The sequence below is a fragment of the Microtus pennsylvanicus genome, chromosome 16 (genome assembly GCF_037038515.1).
Source record: "Microtus pennsylvanicus isolate mMicPen1 chromosome 16, mMicPen1.hap1, whole genome shotgun sequence".
NCBI classification, from domain to species: Eukaryota; Metazoa; Chordata; class Mammalia; order Rodentia; family Cricetidae; genus Microtus; species Microtus pennsylvanicus.
In genome coordinates this window covers 12,793,047-12,813,767 of record NC_134594.1, presented here as the reverse complement: position 1 = coordinate 12,813,767, position 20,721 = coordinate 12,793,047, and the positions used below count along the sequence as shown (strand labels likewise).

Below are 20,721 nucleotides of genomic sequence, written 5' to 3'. Positions count from 1 at the left end.
TAACTTTCATTTTTGAAACTACTCCGAAGTCATGGTTTGTTCTGAGGCAGGGATGCCCATGTAGCTCACACTAAACTACAATCTTCCTGCCTGTCCTCTAAGTTCAGTGTGTGATATGTGCCACCATGCTTTGCGGCAAATCATGTGTGTGTGTATGTATAAACGTATGTATGCATATACACATATATGCTTGTTTTAAGATACAGGCTTTCTCTGTATAGCTGTGGAGCCTGTCCAGAAACTTGCTCTGTAGACCAGGCTGGCCTCAAACTCTCAGAGATCTGTCTGCCTCTGCTTCCTGAGTGCTGGGATTAAAAATGTGCATCACCACTGCCAGGCTGGCAAATCATAATTTTAAAGAAAGAAATAGTTGAAGTATTTTATTATTATTATTATTTTATATGTACGAGTGTTTTGCCTGCACATGTAACTGACGCCTGTGGGGCCAGTAGAGGGAGGGCATCAGAGCCCTCCACTGGAACTGGAGTTACAGACAGTTGTGAGCTGCCGTGTCAGAGCTGCTACTCTAACCCAGTCCTCTCAAGAGCAGCAGTGCTGAGCCATCGCTCCAGACCCTGGAGATTTTGTGTTTTCTTTTTAAAAAACTGAAGTTCAATATTTCAAAAGAACTGGAAAGACAAATTTTCTGTAAATTATAAAGCTACTTTATATGTATATATCTATGTTTTGCTTTTTGTTTTCTAAAATTCAGTTTATTTACTTGTTTGTTTTGTGTGTGTGTGCGTGTGTGTGTGTGTGTGTGTGTGTGTGTGTATGCGTGTCAGACGACAACTCTCAAGAAATTGTTCTCTCATGTTATCTGTGAGATCTGGGAATCCAATTTAGGTTATTAGGCCTAAGCACAGGAGCCTTGAGCCCTGTTTTCTTTGGGATTTTCTATCTGTTGCTTGAGACAGGGTTTCACTAGATTTGTAGTCAGGCTGGTCTTTCTTTCAGATCTTTCTGCTTCAGCTACTTGCCTACTGAGATGATGAGCATGAACCACCACATCTGCCTACATCTAGTTTTAAATACCTGTCTAACTTACACTGCTGAAATGTCTCTCTTGACCTGCTCCGGCCCCACCAGAGGGCAGCACAGGCTTTAAGCACATGCACTCACCAGAATGGACCTTTGCTTTGTGCTTCTTCAAATTTTTAATGTCTGTGTAAGAATTTCCACATAATTCGCAGATAAATGGCCGTTCTCCTGAAAAACAAGATAAAAACTTTAAAAACTCGGTATTTTCAACATGCCAGCAGACACAAAACTATCCAATGTTCTAAAAATAAAGCGAAAAAGTCACTTTAATCACTGGTTGTGACAGTGAGATGAGCTTCCTAGACACAAAGGTGTACTTTATAGAAAGTAGAAACCAATCTCAGGAAATTAAGTGAGATGAGACCCTAGACACAGGTTCACTTTACTTTATAGAAAGTAGAAGCCAATCACAGGGAAATTAAGCATGTTCATTATCTGAAATTCTCAAAAAATAATCTTTTTTACTGCTATCAGATAAATATTAGATGCCATTCATATGCTAAAATCTGGCTACAGAACTAGAAAAAAGTATAGCTATAATTTTTGCTCTCATACACCTCAACAATGAGGAAGTCTTCCAAGGAAGACTGACAATATTCTACAATGTAAGTGCTTTCAAATAAGAACTGTTTGGGCTGGGATGTAGTGGAAAGTTAGGCTGCAATCCCAGCACCTGTAAGGCTCTGAGTTTGCTCTCCAGCACTACGGGGGTGGGGTGATGGCTGAAGAACCATGTAATGCCTTACCCCAAAACCAAGGAACATGAGGATACAGGAGCTGCAATGAATTCACCAAGACCCTCCTATTACTCTGGACAAGAATTATGAAGTCAGGTTTTTGAAAAGAAATGAACAGTATATTTTAAAAGTAGCATTTTCCTTTCTTTTGATTTTTAATATTCAACATTTTCTTCATGCTATTTACATATTACATGTTAAAATAAACATGTTGATATTATATCTATTCTGGAAACTTGCATATAAGAACACCACCTGCTAATTCTGACAGCTCCCTGGTGTTATCTATTCATCTTTTTTATATATTTATTCATTTACTACAAACATTTTTGTTTAATAGACATCTGGCATATTTCTTGGAAAATCTACACCATTCTTAACCAAGTTTAAATTATACTCTAAACAACTTTAAAAAATAAAGAAATGAACAAATAAAAACCTGACATGTATACATTAAAACCTTATTATCACAAAGTTATGACTAGAAACTATATAGCCCACAATGGTTTCAAAGTCAAGGTTTACATACAAAGGAATTAAGAGAGAACAAAAAATGATACGTTCTCCCTAAACACAGACCTGTATGGGATCGAAAGTGTTTGTTGAGCTCTCCTGAGGAAATAAAACTTTTCCCACAAATACCACATATGTATGGTTTTTCACCTAGATGGAAAATAAAAGATAGCGAAGTGGCATACTATACCAATGTAATATTATCAATTACAAGTGATCTAAAGTAAGCTTTTAAAAATATCATCTATATGAAAGCCTTTCTACATTGTATCAGAGGCATTTTCAGTAATCCAACATAACAAACTATAGTTTTATATCATCTGTCTAGCTTGATATTTTTCCCATACTAAAACATTACTTCTGCAAATGTCTTATCTTTCCTAGAAGAGATCTCCTGGGCAATGTGTTTCTTAAAACCAAAAAAATAAAAAATTAAAGCCACATTTCAAATTTTGCTTCTACTTTATTATCCAAGAAGAATATAAACATGTGAGGAAGATCATTAGCAGTCCACCTTACAAACAAAGGGTCCCTTGGTTTCAGAACTGGTAATTTGCACTTGATGCATCTGTCTGTGTTCCAAATCTCTGAGTGTTTATGCAAAGGAGGTCCCAGGTCACAAAACAAGTTGTCTAACCCACCTCCAGCTTAATTCCCCCTTCACACGCTTATTCAAAGGAGATAATTTCTCAAAAAAAGGTTAACGAGGTTTTCTCTAGTCATAAAAACATGTCTCAATTCAATTCATATATTATCTTCAGAATTACCCTACTTCAACAAGCCTAAGCTACAAGATAAAACTTTCACCTACCTTGTATTTAATCTAAGAGTTATGTGAAAATCATGAACATAGCTCCAAAAATACCAAATGTGGATATCTAACTAAGAGGTCTATAATCTACCTTTGGTAAGAGCCCAATTCCCATTCTTTTATCTGTATTCTTACTACAGCCGGTCTGTGTGTAACTCTTACCTGTATGTTTCCGAGAATGAGTAATAAGAGAACTAGAGACCGCAAATGCCTTTCCACAGGTGTCACACACATAAGGCTTTTCTCCAGTGTGCCTACGGACATGGTAGGTCAGTGTGCTGGCTTGGGCAAATCTCTGCCCACATCTATCGCACACATATGGCTTCTCTCCACTGTGCTTCCTGTTAGTAAACAGAAAGTAATACAATGGTAAGTAGAGTAATCTAGAGGTCAGTACATACATCAAGTATTTTTTACATAGTTTTTCATGCAGCATTTTATTTCATCTTAACAGGCTAAGACTACACATTTAAATTCAATAGTTGATTCTATGTAAAACCCACCCCCCATTTTTTTAAGTTATCAAAACAACAGTTCTGAAATAAATTAAACAAAAAACTTTTGCCATCATCATTATATAGTTGTCTTAGGGTTTCTGCTGCTGTGATAAAGATCATAACCAAAAGCAACTTGGGGAGGAGAGAGTTTATTTCAGCTTCTATTTCCATATCACAATCCATCACTGAGGGAAGACAGGGCAAGAACTGAAGTAGAGGCCATGGAGGGGAGCTGCTTACTGGCTTGGTCCTCATGGCTTGTTCAACCTGCTTTCTTACACACCCCAGGGATGGCACCAACCACAGTGATCTGGGACTTCTCCCATTAATGGTTAATCAAGGAAATGACCTATAGGTTTGCCTACAAGCAACCTGATGAAGGGAATGTTCTTAACCAAGATTCCAGCTTCCTACATGTCTAGGTTTGTGTCAAGTTGACAACAAGCAACTAGCAGCACAATAGTTATTACCAAACCCCAAATACAGCAATTCCTTTGCCAGTCCATCTTACTGGTTGAAAGTTCTTCCTCACACCCAGCTGACAGTTGCTTCATAGTTTACTAAATCACAAGAAAATCTGGGGCCAGTGAGTTGGCTCAGTAGGCAGAAAGGACTGCTGCCACCTAAGTGTGATCATTGGGTTCCCAACTCCCTTGAGTGTCCTCTGGCCTCCACAGGCATGCCATGCATTGCAAAGATATACACAAACACACACAAAATAAAAATGTAATTTAAAGAAAGGAAAGCTCCATATCATTGCATCCTACCTATAGCATCGGTGCATATATATCTCATTTTCCTTCTGTCATTTGAATGTTCAATTTGTTTTAGCTAAACTAAACAAATCCCCTAACTCCAAGTGTTAATAATAGTTGAATCTAGAATGCTCCCTAAAGGCCAAGTGCAAAGGCTTGGTCCCCAGCTTGTGGTGATATTGGGTAGGGCCTCATTAGAAGAAGTAGGTCACTGAGATTATACCTTTGAAAGATATATCTTGTTCCAAGTCCCCTCTTCAGCTTCTGCTTCTTGGCTACCATAAGATGAGCAGTGGCCTCCACCACACCCTCTGCCATATTGGTTTGCTTTACCTAAGGCCCAGAAGCTATGAAGCCAATAGAACTATCTGCCAACAAAGATCTTTCCATTTTGGGGTAGCTGCCTCAGACATTGTCTCAGGGACATCTGGGTATATAGAAAACATTAGTCCCAGTGATGAGTTCACTGGGACTGTATCTCACAATGTGGTCCAGAAGCTTTTAGAATTGACTTTAGGAGGAATTAGGGAAACTTTAGAGATACAGGTTAGGGAAGTTCTAGGAAGACACAAGAAGAGCTTAGTGGGTCATTCTGATACAAATTCAGAAGACCATAATTCTCACAGAAATGTGGACAAGTAGATTGAGGGAAGCATACTGATAACTCCAACACTCAAGAGGCTGAGGTGGAAATAATAAGTTTGAGGTCAACTGGACCACAATTTTTAGAAAGGGGAGGGGGAAGAGAGAAACAGCAAAGGGAATATGACAACAAAGACCGTGTTCATGAGTTGTAGAAGAAAACAGTGCTGCCGGGAACTGAACTTGAGAACAATTTTGCACGCTGGCAAATAACCTGTGTACATTTTATCCATGCTGCAAGACCCTGAACTGGGTTGAAAGACTTATCTATTTCTGGAGGCAACAATCCCTGACTTCACACTCTACTACAGAGCTACAGTACTGGAAACAGCCTGGTACTGGCATAAGAACAGACAGGAGGACCAATGGAACCGAATAGAAGACCCGGGTATCAATCCACACATCTTTGAACACCTGATCTTTGCAAAAATATCAAATGGAAAAAAGAAAGCATATTTATAAGTGGTGCTGGCATAACTGGATATCAACATGTATAAAAATAAAAATAGACCCATATCTATCACCATGCACGAAATCCAAGTCCAAATGGATCACAGACCTCAACCTAAAGCCAGCCACACTGAACCTTAAAGAAGAGAAAGTAGGAAGTACACTAAGAGAGACTTACATGGATCTAATCTACATGGGAAGTAGAAAGTAGAAAAAGACAAGATCTCTTGAGTAAATTGGGAGCATGGGGACCTTCGGGAAGGATTGCAGGTGGAAGGGGGAGAGGCAGGGAGGGGAGCAGAGAAAAATGTAGAGCTCAATAAATATCAATAAAAAATCATACAGAAAAAAAAAGACTTAACTATTCCATTGGAAGAAATTTCAAGGCTGTACAGTACAAAGGCGTCGTGTCATGGGTGACTTTTAGCCATATTTATTCAAAGTCAAGGCAAAGTGGGACTTTTTGAAAAACTTGGAGGTTTGGCTAGAAAAGCAGTGCAGATAAGCAGGGCCCAAAAAAGAACACACCTGAACAGTGAGACTGTAAAGCTCGTGTCTAGCATGTAAGAGACCCTCAGCTTAACTTCTACCACCACAAATAAAACAAACAAAAATTCCAACCAATGGTATATTTTATAATCTCAGCTCTCAGGAGGGAGAGATAGGAGGATTTGGGTTTTGAGACGAGCCTGGGATAAATGGCAAGACCCTGTCTCAAAAAAACAAAACAAAACAAAAAAAACCAAACAAACAAACAAACAAAAAAAACAAGAGGGTAAAAAATGGTCAAATTTTACCCATCAAAAACTACAGGGTGTGAAAAGTGAAAATGTAAGTTCTTTTGCTTTGAGACTAAAGTACTAGCACCTTGCCCACATGCAGAGGCACTCAGAGTCTACTGTAGCCACAGTCCCTTGGGAGATCATGGTGGAGCTAGCACAGCAACCAGGAAAAAGCAGAGGAAGAGGTTGTGGGGGTGGGCGAGGCAAAACACAATCCCCAGAGGCTCAGGACTCAGTATTTAACTAGGTCTTAACACCTAAAATGTCACCCCTAAATCTCTGATTAGGTCAGAGCCACTTCCCGAAAAATCATCTCTGAACGTTGTACTGGAACTACACCTTCCAGAAATGAGAATCCGGGAGGTATTTCAGATCCAAACTAAAGTCTACCTCCAGCCCTAATTGTTCAAGCCCATCCCCATGGGAATGCATTCTTCTATCTCTAAGAGTCAGAGAATCTCTCAGAAGTCCAGGTCTAAAGTCTTAGAGATTGGGGCACCTGAGTTGTGAGCACTTGTAAAAATGAAAACACAGCTTACACACATTCTACAGCACAACTCCCATTCCAAAAGAGAGGAATGAGGAAATGCAAGGAAGATGAAAGGTGAAATCTCGGTAGGGCAAGCATAAAATCAGCAGCATGGTGTAACGTGAGGCTTGCTCTGGGCACTCATAAAAAAATGTACTCATCCAAAAAAAAAAAAAAAACAAAAAACAACAACAACAACAAAGCCCACCCCAGCGGGGCAGTGGTGGCACACACCTTTAATAACAGCACTCGGGAGGCAGAGGCAGGTGGATCTCCGTGAGTTCGAGGCCAGCCTGTCTACAGAGGGAGTTCCAGGACAGCCAGGGCTGTTACACAGACAAACTTCGTCTCAAAAAACAAAAAAAAGTACTCATTAAATTATAATAATTAACTAATTAACTTACTTAAAGATCAAACAACTCGGAGTGTTTTGGTTTTTTTACCTTGCATGAATCTTGAGATTGCTAGAAGTTGCAAACTGTAAATTGCACACATCACATTTATAGGGTTTTTCCTCACCATGATGCATGCGACTGTGGAAGACCAGCTGGCATTTCTGAGCAAATCCTTTATCGCACAGTTCACATTTGTATGGCCTTTCCCCTGAAAGAACAATAACATTTGTATTAGGAAGGAAAAAAAAATCCTGTTCAACTTGCTAAAGATATAAACTTTGAAGGCTTTAAGAGCACTAACAGTACTGGTTTTTGTCTTAGAGAAAATGGTAACTGCTAAGTAACAAAAGCAAATGGGATGTCCTTTCAGACTACTGAAAACACTAACTAGTAGGAAAGAAATTCATCATAACAGTGAAAGGCAAGAAAAATGTATAAAACATAATGTGTACTATGTATACTAATGGATGCTCACACTTTGCCAGCAGGTCATGTAAAACAGATAAACAGAGAAGCTGATAGAGAACGATGTTCAAAAACCAATCAAGTCTAGGAGCAAGTAAAAAGAAGTATTGGTAATGCGTAAATATTGGATTGAGTTTTGATATTGTCTCTGTTAAATACTTTAAAAGCTAGAAGCAAGCCAGGCCTAATGGCACAGCTCTAAAATCCTAACTACTCTGGAGGCGGATGCAGGGGCACTGCAAATCCAAGACTGACAAGGTAAGTTCAAGACCATCTTGAACAACTTAGCAAGACACTGTCTCAAATAAAAAAGCCATCTATGGAAGGGTGAAGCGCTATAGCTTAGTGGTGGAGTACCTGCACAGCATGTTCAAGGCCCTAGGTTCCATATCCAGCTAGGGCCTGGGGTTAGGACCAAGTTTATGCTTATAAGAGAAAATGGTGCAAGAACCTGATGCACTAGAACTTAAAGTATCAATTATAACAACAAGCTGTTAATACTTGATTACAATTACGAATAAGATTTTAAGAGTCTTGGCCGGGCGGTGGTGGCGCACGCCTTTAATCCGAGCACTCGGGAGGCAGAGGCAGGCGGATCTCTGTGAGTTCGAGACCAGCCTGGTCTACAAGAGCTAGTTCCAGGACAGGCTCCAAAGCCACAGAGAAACCCTGTCTCGAAAAACCAAAAAAAAAAAAAAAGGATTTTAAGAGTCTAATGCTAAAACATTTTACAAATAAAAGAACATGGCCAATTTTGTGGAAAGGCCATCAATGCTGTGTGCTAATATCTCTACTGGATGGAGATGCAACTTAGTAGCACAGGGTGTGCTCAGTGGAGGAGTTGGGCTCAGTCCCTAGTACCAAACAGAGCAGAAACCAAAACAACACAAGCCATCGCAGAGCAGGAAAACAAAGCAGTCTCACCTGTATGAGTTCTTACGTGTGTTTTCAGCTGGTTACACTGGGTAAAAGCCTTTCCACACAAGTGGCAGACGTAGGGTTTGACTCCTTTATGTATTCTCATGTGCCTTCTCAAACTGCTGGCTTCTGAAAACACCTTCCCGCACGTGTTACACATTGGCTTGGCCTTGGAATACCGCTGATCCAGCTCTTCGCCAGTGTTCTCCAGTTCATAGGGACTCTTTACACTGGCTATATTAGACATGGAGTGTTCTTTCAGAGCACAGTGTGACTGTGACTTGCCGCGTTTCCGTTTGACTGTAACAGTTTGCACAATATCTTGTGCTGGAAAAGTATTTTCCACAACTGAGGTCAACTCGAGTTCTGAATTATCATTTCCCTGGATGACTTGTTCATCTACAGGTGAGGACAACTTACCTGTATCTAGGAACAGCTCCACAGGTGCACTCTCTAAAACATCACTGGGGTATTGCGCTGCTTTATTCTGTCCTGCTTTCTGTGGATTGAAAGCCTTTTTCTTCTTTTTACTTTGAGACGATTTCTTTGCCAATACCCGTTGTTTAGGATTTGCCTGAACTAAGTCTGTGGATACTTCTGACTTCTCCCGATTGTTATAATCTCGAAGAGTTAGAAGACAGGTCTGTTGATTCAATTCAATGTTTGCAGTAATACTAGATACTTCTGTAGAAGAGGGACTAGCAATAAAAGCAAAGTCTTCCATCTTTATTTTACATTTAGAGACTACCTCTTCTACTTTGAGATAGTCAGCAGCCTGATGAATTTCTTTAACATTCCAACTGTAAGGAAACAAGGCTCGATGACAATATTCTGATCAAAAGGAAAACCTGAAGCAACTGCACATACACCTGAATGCCTTTTAAAGAAATAATGAAGCAGAATTCTGGAAAGATTTAAACTAAGTAACAAATTTATAGGTATCTCTGATTATATAGATACTAAAAAAATAAAAAGAATGCCTACTTATAGATGTTGATGAATAACAAAATGTTATATTTTCTGACTGCTTAAAAAAACAAAAAACAAACAAAACAAAAACATTTGAATTGAAAAATGGTTGTTGGGTGGTCATCAAGCTGGCTCCACAGGTAAAAGCATTAGCTGAGCAAGCCCAAAGACCCAACAACCCACGGAAGATCCGATGTGATGGTGCATACCTGGGCATACCTGGCATCTCAGTGCTCCTACAGCAGAGACAGACACAAGACCCTGCCTCAGCAACAAAGAGAAACTAGTCCCAGAATCGTCCTCTGACGTCCACATGTATTCTGTGGTACACACGGGTGCATCTGCACTCACAAAAACATACATAGGGTAACACTATGTAGTTTTGACTAACCTGAAACTCACTATAGACCAGACTGTCCTCAAACTCATAGCATTCACCTCCCTCTGCCTCCGAAGTGCTGGGATGAAAGGCATGCATACCATGCCCTGCTAATTTTTTTTTTTAATGTTGTTGACAATACATTGCTTCCTCCCATTTCCTCTGAGGCTTCTTCAGATTTCAGTCAAGTTTTCTGAACTGGCAACAGAGTCAGTGAAAACTACTTCCCACTTCCCCTTTCTGCTCTGTGAGGTATTTTTAACTATGCTTCTCACACTTTATTGTTAATATGAATCATGAAGGGTCTTGTTAATGAAGACTAAAATTTGGGCATCACTGATAGTGCCAGAGAATCTGCAGCTGCAATGCTAGGTGGTGGCGCACGCCTTTAATCCCAGCACTCGGGAGGCAGAGGCAGGCGGATCTCTGTGAGTTCGAGACCAGCCTGGTCTACAGAGCTAGTTCCAGGACAGGTTCCAAAGCCACAGAGAAACCCTGTCTCGAGAAACAAACAAACAAACAAAAAAAAAAACAATTCTCAAGGGCTGTGCCTGGGGAAGTTCAGTGGGAGAGAATGCTTGGGTAGCTTAACAAGAAGTACTGGGTTCAATCCTAATCAATACAAACACATATTCTCTCCCGCCCTCCCTCCTTTCCTTGCTGCCCCCACTCTGTCTGTCTCCCCCATCCCCACCAAGAAGAGATCCAAAGAAATTAAGTAACTTGTTAGAACCAAGAAATAACCAAGGCAATCTAGCTCTTAAGATCACTTAATTTTCTACTATGTTGCTTCTTTCCCTTCCTTTTTATCAGAGAGAAAGAAAGACATTCATTTTGGGGGGCTGGAGAGATGGCTCAGCAATTAAGAGCACTGGTTGCTTTTCCAAAGGACCTGGATTTCACTCCTAGCACCCACATAGTGGCTCATCCAGTTCCAGGGGATCCAAACGCCCTCTTTTGGTTTCCATGGGCACCAGACATGCAAGTGATGCAGACATATACACAGGCTAAAACAAACACCCATACATATGAAACAGTAGGTTTTTTTAAATAGATATATTTTTGTTAATTATGTGTATGTGTAGAGAAAGTGTAATTTGAGTGCAGATGCCCACAGAAAAAGAGAGCATCAAATTTCTCTAGAGCTAAGCTTACAGAAAGTTGTGAGTCACCCTGAGTGCTGTGAACTTAACTAGAGTCATCTGCAAGAGCAGTTGAATAAAAATAAAAAATAAAAAGGACATGACCGCTCCTAGGTATAGTGGAAGAGAAGGTTTATTGTAGATAAAAGGGAGAGAATAGGCAGAAGCAGGACATCTGGGAGAATCCAGAGTTGAACCTGAGTTGGAGGAGGGTGCCAACCAAGAGGAGCAGCCTGGGCCAAGATGAGAGGCAGAGGGAAAGGTGAAGGGACTGGACAGAAGGTGGCTGTGAGGAGAGAGAGGATAGAAGGGGGGTGCGCTTATCGGTGGGACCAAAGGTTTAGTTTGGCTTCTGGGTGGGAGGCAGCAGTTTCGCTAGGATGTAAGACAGGAAACAGAAGGTGTAAGGGCAAGAGGGCTTCGCACAGAGGTAGAAGAAAGTGGAGACATGCAGAATCTCTGAGAGGAAGGCTAGGAGGGAGAAGAGTGAAAGGGAGCCTCCTTCAGTCTCTCCATACCCACAGAGACTGCAAAGCTTCCTTTTGTTGATAATCTAGGAGATATAAGGACCACTCTTGAGTGCTACGGTGCACCGGTAATGTTGGCTTTGAGTGGGAGTTTCTTGAGCCAATCTCATTACTAATGGTGGTTGGTAAGCCAGGGTCTTGGGTGGTCAATATGGAGGTCATTGGGAAGAAAGGATTGTCACCCAAGCTCTGCCACCAAGAAGGAGGCAAACTGGTCTGAAAAGAAACCCAGGGACCCATTGACAGAATTGTTGGAACAATTGTTAGGAACAGACACTGGATTTTAGCAGAATGACCTCCAGCCAAGCTAAACTGAATGGAATGTGCCTGCCAGCCATATTGGAAAGCATGGTGAGGTGCATCTTTCCGCCCTCACAAGGCAGAGCAGGCACACAGAATGGTCAACAGTCATCACCTGATGTCCTGGGGGCAGTCAGGATGGCTAGTAAGAAAAAACTCACCAACTAGCTGTTGTTGGATGAAGAGGGCAGGTGCCAGATGGTTCAGAAAGTGCGAGAACTGAGTCGGGGGAGGGGAGCTCCTACAATCTTTAACCAGAAGCAATCAATCAAAACGTCCAATTAATCAATTATTTACCACTTTTAAATAACTGTGGGAGATTAATTTATCACCGCTGATTATTCCCATAAAACAAGTCTAAAACATGAATACTTCCTTTTCAGAAAAAAAAATTAAAAAGCATTTTGGTTCTAGCATGAGTAAGAAGTACATTCTCTCACGATTAAAGGCGTGCTGGTGGTGCACACCTTTAATCCCAGAACTCGGGAGGCAGAGGCAGGCGGATCTCTGTGAGTTCGAGGCCAGCAGGGTCTACAGGAGCTAGTTCCAGGACAGGCTCCAAAGCTACAGAGAAACCCTGTCTCGAAAAACCAAAAGAGTACATTCTCATAAGAAGCTGCAAGACACAAGGAAAGGATCTCAACTGTGTACATGCATACATCTGCAGAGGTGGCCTGGAAAAGAATGTGTACAAAAACAGTGCTTTCCAGCAGGCAGCAGAATTTTATAGTTCTTCCTCCTTCTAATCTTCATTTGAGGAATGTAGAAGCAAACAGGGCCAAGAGGAAAGAATGTAAAATATAAAGTAAACTAAGGCTTGTTGCAAGGCGGGGCTTGAAGTAAGTCTTCACTTCGCCTCTAAAGCAATACCAATAGTAATGACCACCTCACATCTACGAGGAGACTAAGGCCCACAAAGGGCTTATTAAAGGAGATATAGGACCACCCAGCCAGGAAGATCTAATTCCAATGCCTGTAATGTTTTTTTTCTTTTAGTAGTTCCGGCTGGCCTGGAACTCACAGAGATCCGCCTGCCTCTGCATGTCAAACTCTGGAATTAAAGGCCTGTACCACATGACTGACTTATAAATCTGTTCTATCAATCAATACTCTACTCGTGTTCATGCTTCATACAAGAAATGAAGGAAAGGGGGGCTGGAGAGATGGCTCAGTGATTAAGAGCATTGCCTGCTCTTCCAAAGGTCCTGAGTTCAATTCCCGGCAACCACATGGTGGCTCACAACCATCTGGAATGAGGTCTGGTGCCCTGTTCTGGCCTGCAGACATACGCACAGACAGAATATTGTATACATAATAAATAAATAAATTTAAAAAAAAAGAAATGAAGGAAAGAAAGCATGCATAATTTGACCAAATTCTCTTTGTTTTTGCCCTCTCTACCAAGGAATGTATCACTGTTAGTCTAATTTGTATAGAAGGACACAATATATCTGCACAATGAGAGTCTGAAGAACCTACTATAGAAGGGGCAGCAGCATCTTCTGACATAGCAGTACGTGTGCACTCATCTGCACGCATACATGCAGATGCACGTGTGTTTGTGTGCGGTGGCCACAGTTGACACTAGCTGTCTCCCTCTGCTACTCCTCACCTCCTCCTATGAGACAGGATCTCTCACAGATACCGCTTGGCAGGCAGGCTGGCTGGCTAGTGGGATCCAGAGAACCACCTGTGCCCACCCTGGCGCACTGTTCTTACAAAAATGCTTTCGTGTTGGTGCTGGGGACTTAAAATCAGCTACTCATTCTGACATGGCTGGCACCCAACCACTGGAGGCGTCGCTGGAGCTCAATACTTAGAGTCTTAAGAGAAGCACAGCAAACCTCTGGCTTGATTAAGCTTTGGGTAGGTTAATAACAGCAACAGAGTTCTTGTTCCTCATCTTCGCACAACGTGCTGGTTTAGAACCACAGTCAGGACGCTCTGCGCATGGCTATTTAGAGCTGCAATGGAAGGCGCCAGGATGTGAGCCCAGAGGTGGTCCTTTCAACACTCTACTCCAAACACCTCATAAGCAGAAGGCCTGAGGACCACGAAGCCCAAAAGCAATGGGAAACTGAAATTCACTTAGAATCTACCATTTAAAATTCACATTTTGCAAAATTCAAAAAAAGATCTTTTCTTTTTTGAGTAAATAAGTACGTTGGACAGAACTCTTGATGTTAAAGTGTGTTTTTTGTGATTATCAAACATCTTTTCATCCTAAACAGAGCTACTGAAGCCATGTGTGTGTACGAGTATTGTATATAGTATGTATACTTATATACACACATACACATATATACATATACACACATATAAACACACATGTACATGCATGTATATATGGTGCACATCAAGACTGAGGATGAGTATGCAGTGAATGGGGAAATATGAATGCACTGGAGCTCTCAAGGCCATCTGCCTAGCTTTCATAACCGAGCAAAAACGTGTACTTTACCTGTCGAGATTTAAAGTTCCTGTATATATAAACTCCAACAGTTTCTGAAATCCGTCAGCCTTCACCTGACTCTGATCAAGAAAAACATTGTTCTCAGAAGTGCTTCTGTAGATCGCACCAAAATACTCACTAAAGGAGGCAAGCACATTCCTGTGCGCCTTAAACTGGAAGTCTCCAATCACTACGGTACAGTCACAGAGAAAGCCCGCTTCCCGCTGTTTGTTCAGTCTCTCTAAAAGGTGCTCACAGTGGTGCGAATACTGCATTTTGGTATCAGAATTTTACCCTTGATCTGAAAGACAAGAAGAGACAGTGAAGTCAATAAGCATCGGCTTTCATGAGACATCCACCCAAGCTGAGGTAGGGGAGGGGGGAGAAGGGTCAAAGGCTAAACTAACAGAGAGAGCTCTTACTTAGAGCCTCCACCCCCCTCCCGTATAGCCTCATCAAACACACGCGGCGATTGTCTTTCTTTGTTTTACTGAACTAGGACGCAAATGCAATGAATAATGGCGAACAAAGTCGATTTCATGAGTTGTAAAAAAAAAGGTCTTAAAATCCTAAACTTTTAGAGTTGACCCCACAAACTTTCAAGCTCAGAAGAAATATTTACCTGAAGGTGCCTAAACAAATAAACTAAGGAATGACTCCTTGAGGCAGCGGGGATAAGAACGCGATGCGAGGTGTTTTCATTGCTCTCTGGTCACTGAAACCTGTAGGCTTGGACGGGGTTGGTCCTCCCTGGCGCTAGGCAGGTGCTAGGGGGGCGGGAACGCCCCGACCAGATGAGGGCTGTCAAAGGCTCCGCCACTCCCCAGAGGCGGACACACCCCTCGCCTGCCTGCGGCCAGCCTGGCAGCCGCCGGGTGACAGCCCCAGCCAGTCCGCCCGGGCCTCCGCTGCCCTGCCCTCCTCCCAGCTCGCACTCCCGCGAGTTCCCACGGCACGGGCTGCAGCTCCGGCCACCGCGGACGCTGCCCCTCCCAGGACAGCTCCTTCACCCCGAAACGCGCTCGACCTCCGAGGCGCCAGGCCACGCAGGACCTTGGGAGCCAAGATCGCGAGGACCGCGGGCAGGGCAGAGGGCGGCACTCACCGGTAGCCGCCCAAGGGAAACAGTTTCTTCACTCTCTCGCCGCCATCTTGGGAGGACGTCACCGCGGCGCCCCGCCTCTCCCTTCCTCCTCCGCTGCGGCGTCACGTCCGGACGTGCGGTCCGGGGTGGGCACCGGCGCTAGGACTCCGGAGGTCCGCCAGGGCGGGCGAGCTGATTCTCAGAGGCCTACCGTCCCGGCATGCCCGGCCGCCGGGACACACTTCCAGTGCTCACTCACATCCTACGCCAGACGCTCACCTGGTCAGCCCGCAGCATCTGGGCCGACCCCCGGCTCGAGTGCACGGCCGGCCTCTGCGGGAACCGCGCTGCGCACTGCATGCTGGGACTTGTAGTTTTCTTCCTCTCCTGTCATCCTCTCTTCATTAGCGCCCCTCCAGTGGCGACGGCGGCGCTGTGCACCCTGGCTCTTGACCGTGGCCGGTGGGAGGGATGTGCTTGAGTCAAGACCAATCACTCCTTCCTCTCTTGCATACCCGAAAGCTCTTGGGACCCCCAGAGTTCTGCTTGAGCCGGCCCGCTGACGCTCATCTTCCAGGAGGCCCTTACCTGCAGACAGAAGACAGAGAAGCACCAAAGCCAAGCAAGCCAGCAGGGCGCACTGGGCATGCGCAACATGAGAGGAAGGTGGGCTTTCTACCGGAAAAAGGTTTTCCAGCGTCTGAACCAGGACAATTTTAGCACAATTATTTACATCAAATTCAGATTTTCTGCAGTAAAGGAAGAAGCGCACAGTTATCGCTGCACTGCACGAAAGTGCCAGCAAGTTTTGATGTGTTCAGGTAGATTCCTCCCTAGACTCTGCGGACGTTTTAAATCTTAAAAACCACAACTTTGTTGTTTAAAAAGTTGTTTTTGGACCTTACGGAATTTACCCATGACTTATTTTAAAAGACAGTCTCAGAGAATCTGAGACTTTTTTCCTACCGGAATCTTTGCATTATAACATCTCTGTAAGAATTCGTGAATAAAACCATAGACGTGTTAGTAAGAATAATGTTGAGGCTACTTTATTTTATATTTCTGAGTATAAATTTATTTTTAATTTTACCCTTTTGTCGGGCTCCTTTCGATAACGAGTTAATTCGGAAATATATAGTGAACTTGTCATACAGATTAAGAATAAAACACAGTTTGGCAATGGAAGGGAAAGCGGAATCTCGAGAGGAAAAAGTAAGTGGCTAATACAAAAGTGTTCAGAGGCGATAGAGCTAACAGTTGGTTTTATTTCGCTGGTGGATTAACAGCCACCTCATCAGTACTTTTTGCTTGGTGTTCTCGGGGTGTTTGTTTTCAACATTAAAATAGTTGAGTAAAAACAGATTTCTTTTAGCGTATTTCCCCGGGTGGCAAGTTGCCACTTGCAGGATTTGTCATCATGGTTTTGAGAGCCTAGCTTTTGAAAAGCCCAGACAACAATAGTTAAGAAGGTTTAAAAAAAAAAAGGGAGAGCGTGTGTTTCCGCCCGGTTTCGAACCGGGGACCTTTCGCGTGTTAGGCGAACGTGATAACCACTACACTACGGAAACTCAGCTGGCCGGGGCTGGTGAATGGCTCTTGATATGTGATGTTCTCATATACGCTTTGCAAATGTTTTAAGATTCATGTAATTTTCAGTGGGGAAAGTGGGGGGGGGGGGGGGGAGGGTCACATCGTTAACTAAATGGTGCTGAAAGAAACTATTTCAAAGTCTGAACTTGTTTGCAAACTCCTTGCAAATCCCTGCCGCTAGAGACCAGGCACCCTCGTTTCTAGCCCTTTTGCTTGGTTTTCGACTCAGTTCTGGCAGGTTACGCTCTCCTGCTGGAGAAACTGTGGCGTGCAGTTGCCAGGGTCCCCTCCCCTCGGCCTGCTTCTGGTGGGAGGACGTGTAAATCACATTTTCTTCTCCCATACTGCTTCCGAATACTTACCAAAGGTCCTAATTTGTGCCAATTTTAAAACCCCTAAATGAGGGATGCGCCAGATCAGACACCAAAGACGCTGTTTGCCGCGCAATGTACTTTCTTCTGAACTGAACTTCATAATAATCTAAGGAATTTCTTTTCTTACCAACTGACGGACGTGTCCTTATTTCTAAAAATCAACCCCAGGAAATGAAAATTAGCTTCGCTTCAGAGAACCTAGAGATAGAATCCAAAAAGATGAAAGAGGAAAAGAAGGAAAGAAGGAATGAGGAATGGGAAAGAGGATGGGGGGAAGGAGGAGAAGCTAAGCACCCCAGAACTTAGAGGCTGAAGAGGGGAATTCTAGTGAGTTATCTTGGCCAGCCTTGATAAAATGTCTTACAAAACAACCAAAAGCGTTCTGCCCTTTTAATTGCGTACACCTTTAGAAACTACAGGAAAGACGTGGCATTATCTACGATACCTACAGGACATAAATTCGTTTCACACCCCAGCACCCCCGAAGTTGAGCGTTCCTGCAATATTCCCAGGCCATCCCCCGGTTTCAAGGGTCTCTCCGTGGCCCAGAAACACTCCGGGTAACTCAAGGACTTTGGGACAGTCATTTTTTTTTTAATAGCTTGTTAAAGTTTTCTAGAAAGTTCCTCGCAAATCATGAGCTTTCGTATGTTTCGCTAGGGAGGCCTGGTTTTCTGGTGTTCAGGTTATGAGTTTCCAGCGGCTGCAGTGAGACTCAGCCCAGAGAAGCGGCCACACGGGTGGCTGGGTCCTCTGTGACGCGGGGCTCCGGGCACAGGCCCTCCGGGAGGGGCGGCCCCGATGCCGCAGAGGCAGCAGCGCCGCCGGCGACATGAGCGGCTACCAGCCACCGGTGGTGATCGACAGTGGCTCGGGAATGATCAAGGCGGGCCTGGCTGGGACCCGGGAGCCCCAGTTCGTTTACCCGAACATTCTGGGTCGGGCCAAGGGCCACAACACTGCAGTGGACTGCGCGCTGGAGCTGTGTGTGGGTGACCAAGCTCAAGAGCGCAGGAGCTTCCTGTCCATCAGGTACCAGGAGATGCTGCAGCCTGGGTGGGTGTGGGAGAGGGCGGAGAGTCCAGAGCTAAAGCCACCCTGAAAGGACCAGGGAGAGAAACCCCCTCACGAAAACCTCTGTTCTCTTTATACAAATGTATTCAAATGTATATGTGTCCGCCTAAGAATGTGACTTAATTTATAGCTTTAGCATGGTCTCTTGAACTATTTACAACTCTACCAGAATGTGGAAATTTCCCAACTTTTTGAAGTCACATTCTCCAAAGAGGAAAAAAACTGGCTAAGCAAAATGCCTGTAGAGAAAGGTAGCCATTTACTGGCGTTTATCTTCTGTTGTTGACCAGAAAGCAATACTGATCAATACTCACATTAGCTGAAACAGACCAGAGAGGACACATATTAAAGGTCTATGTAGCACACCTTTAATCCCAGCAGAAGCAGAGGCAAGAGTCTGAATTCCAGACCAGCTTGGTCTGCAAATTGAATTCTAGGCTTAGCCAGAGCTATGCAGTAAGACTGAATCAAAACAAGAACGATCAAACTTAATATATATAATATATATTTATATATAATATATTATGTATATAAATCCCATTCTATATTAATTATATATTTATATTATCTAATTCATATATATAATTTATATAAAATCTAAAAACCACCATTAACAACAACCACAAAAGCACAAAAGCCTTACGTATCTTGTTGTTCTCCCTCCAGCTATCCGGTGGACCGGGGCCTCATTTCTTCCTGGGGGGACATGGAGATCATGTGGAAGCATATTTATGACTGTAGCCTGAACCTGAAGCCCAGGGATGGCCCAGTCTTGGTTACAGAGCCTGCACTGAACCCGCTGCTGGACCGGCAGCACATCTCTGAAGTGTTCTTTGAAAACCTGGGCGTCCCTGCCTTCTATCTGTCTGTCCAGGCTGTGTTGGCACTCTTTGCTGCCGGCTTCACCACTGGCCTGGTGCTGAATTCAGGCGCTGGGATTACTCAGTGTGTGCCGGTCTTTGAGGGTTACTGTCTACCTCACGGTGTAAAACAGCTAGATGTGGCGGGGCTCGACCTCACCAGCTACCTCATGATGTTGTTGAAGGACGATGATGTCATGCTGCTTAGAACTGGGGACAGGAAGATTGTTACGGACATTAAGGAGAATATCTGTTACGTGGCGATGAACTATGAGGAAGAAATGGCCAAGGAACCTGGCCTAGAGAAAATGTACACCCTGCCTGATGGGAAGACTATCAAACTCCATAACCAGGTCTTCCGTTGCCCAGAGGCCCTCTTCTCGCCAAGGCTTCTGAATGTTGATGCGCCTGGCATTGATAAGATGTGTCTCAGCAGCATCATGAATTGCGACGCAGATCTCAGGAATGCCTTCTTCTCCAATATTATCCTTGCTGGAGGATCCACCACTTTCCCTGGTTTAGATAAGCGACTGGTTAAGGATGTGGCAAAGATGGCACCGGCCAATACCCCTGTGCAGGTTATCGCTCCCCCAGAGAGGCAAATATCAGTGTGGATGGGGGGGTCTATTCTTGCATCTTTGTCTGCCTTCCAAGACATGTGGATCACTGCTGCAGAATTTGAAGAAGTTGGACCCAATATAGTACACCAAAGATGCTTCTGAAATGCAGACGAAAAATGATGAGTAAAACATTTTTGAGTGCACACAACAAAACACTGTGGGTATTCTAATTCTGGGAGAACAAAAAAAAACATTTCTGTTATTGGGATGGCCACTGTCTTTTCTAAAATGTTTTTGGTAGTTCTGGGACTCAGAGTCTCATGTGTGCTAAGCACCCTACCACTGACCTATATCCCCTGCCCTCTTTTTAACTTTGTATTTCGAGATAGGATCTCCTGTTACATTCATTGCCCAGGCTGGATTTTAATTTGTGATCTCTGGGCTTCACTCTCCCAGGTGGCTGGAATTTAGAGGCTTGTGACTTTGGGCCTGGTTCTCAATATAACAGGGCAAGAAATGGTGCAATTGTTAGGTTTCAAACCCAGGACAAATAGTGAATGGGCCTATTTAACACACCAGACTGGACACTGAGTGCCAGGTCCTCCCAGCATTCCTCTATCCCTGCCTGTTACAGGGCCCTCCTGAATGGCATACCCCACCCCTACCCTAAATTTCTCTCCTCCCATCTGCCCTTCCCTATATAATCCGTTTTGGTTACCTCTTCTCTCCTTGGGCCTCCTGGCTGCTGGACCTGGTTCCCCTCTTTGCCCTTGCCCTCCGCACGTGGCTCAGGGTCCTGACCACTCTGGACGCTCCCATTTGTCTCTGCCTCTGGCTATGTCTCCCTTTTGCCTACAATAAACTTTCTCCCGCAC

The 20,721-nt window shown here is 43.6% G+C and overlaps 2 protein-coding genes and 1 non-coding gene across 15 annotated transcripts in view; 1 reads left to right on the top strand and 2 right to left on the bottom strand.

Moving 5' to 3' along the window:
* The window catches only part of Mynn (myoneurin), a 26,729-nt gene extending 10,699 nt beyond the window's left edge, over positions 1–16,030 (bottom strand). For 2 of the 12 annotated variants that reach the window (XR_012908126.1, XR_012908125.1), the window contains exons 1-7: positions 15,410–15,979; positions 14,314–14,605; positions 8,542–9,335; positions 7,201–7,360; positions 3,265–3,443; positions 2,358–2,441; positions 1,123–1,209 (exon numbers count right to left, since the gene is read on the bottom strand). Coding sequence is in view for 10 of the 12 variants with exons in the window: in XM_075950973.1 (XP_075807088.1) it covers positions 1,123–1,209; positions 2,358–2,441; positions 3,265–3,443; positions 7,201–7,360; positions 8,542–9,335; positions 14,314–14,579 (1,570 nt within the window). In the remaining 2 variants the exon portion in view is untranslated. Of the gene's footprint in view, positions 1–1,122; positions 1,210–2,357; positions 2,442–3,264; positions 3,444–7,200; positions 7,361–8,541; positions 14,606–14,926; positions 15,158–15,409 lie in introns of those variants that run through there. The other 10 variants (XM_075950976.1, XM_075950973.1, XM_075950977.1 and 7 more) reach the window with 10 other exon arrangements.
* Actrt3 (actin related protein T3) lies at positions 15,977–20,721 on the top strand. Of its 2 annotated transcripts, none has more exons than XM_075950985.1 (2): positions 15,977–16,054; positions 19,093–20,709. In XM_075950985.1, exons 1-2 carry the CDS (start codon positions 16,035–16,037, stop codon positions 20,006–20,008), a joined length of 936 nt encoding a protein of 311 aa, XP_075807100.1. In that variant the 5' UTR covers positions 15,977–16,034; the 3' UTR covers positions 20,009–20,709. The 2 variants fall into 2 exon arrangements, with proteins under 2 accessions (XP_075807100.1, XP_075807099.1); XM_075950984.1 differs by lacking the exon at positions 15,977–16,054 and adding an exon at positions 17,754–18,384 and having other exon boundaries at positions 19,093–20,721.
* On the bottom strand, positions 16,884–16,956 carry Trnav-aac (transfer RNA valine (anticodon AAC)). Its single transcript has one exon. It is a non-coding gene; the product is annotated as a tRNA-Val (tRNA).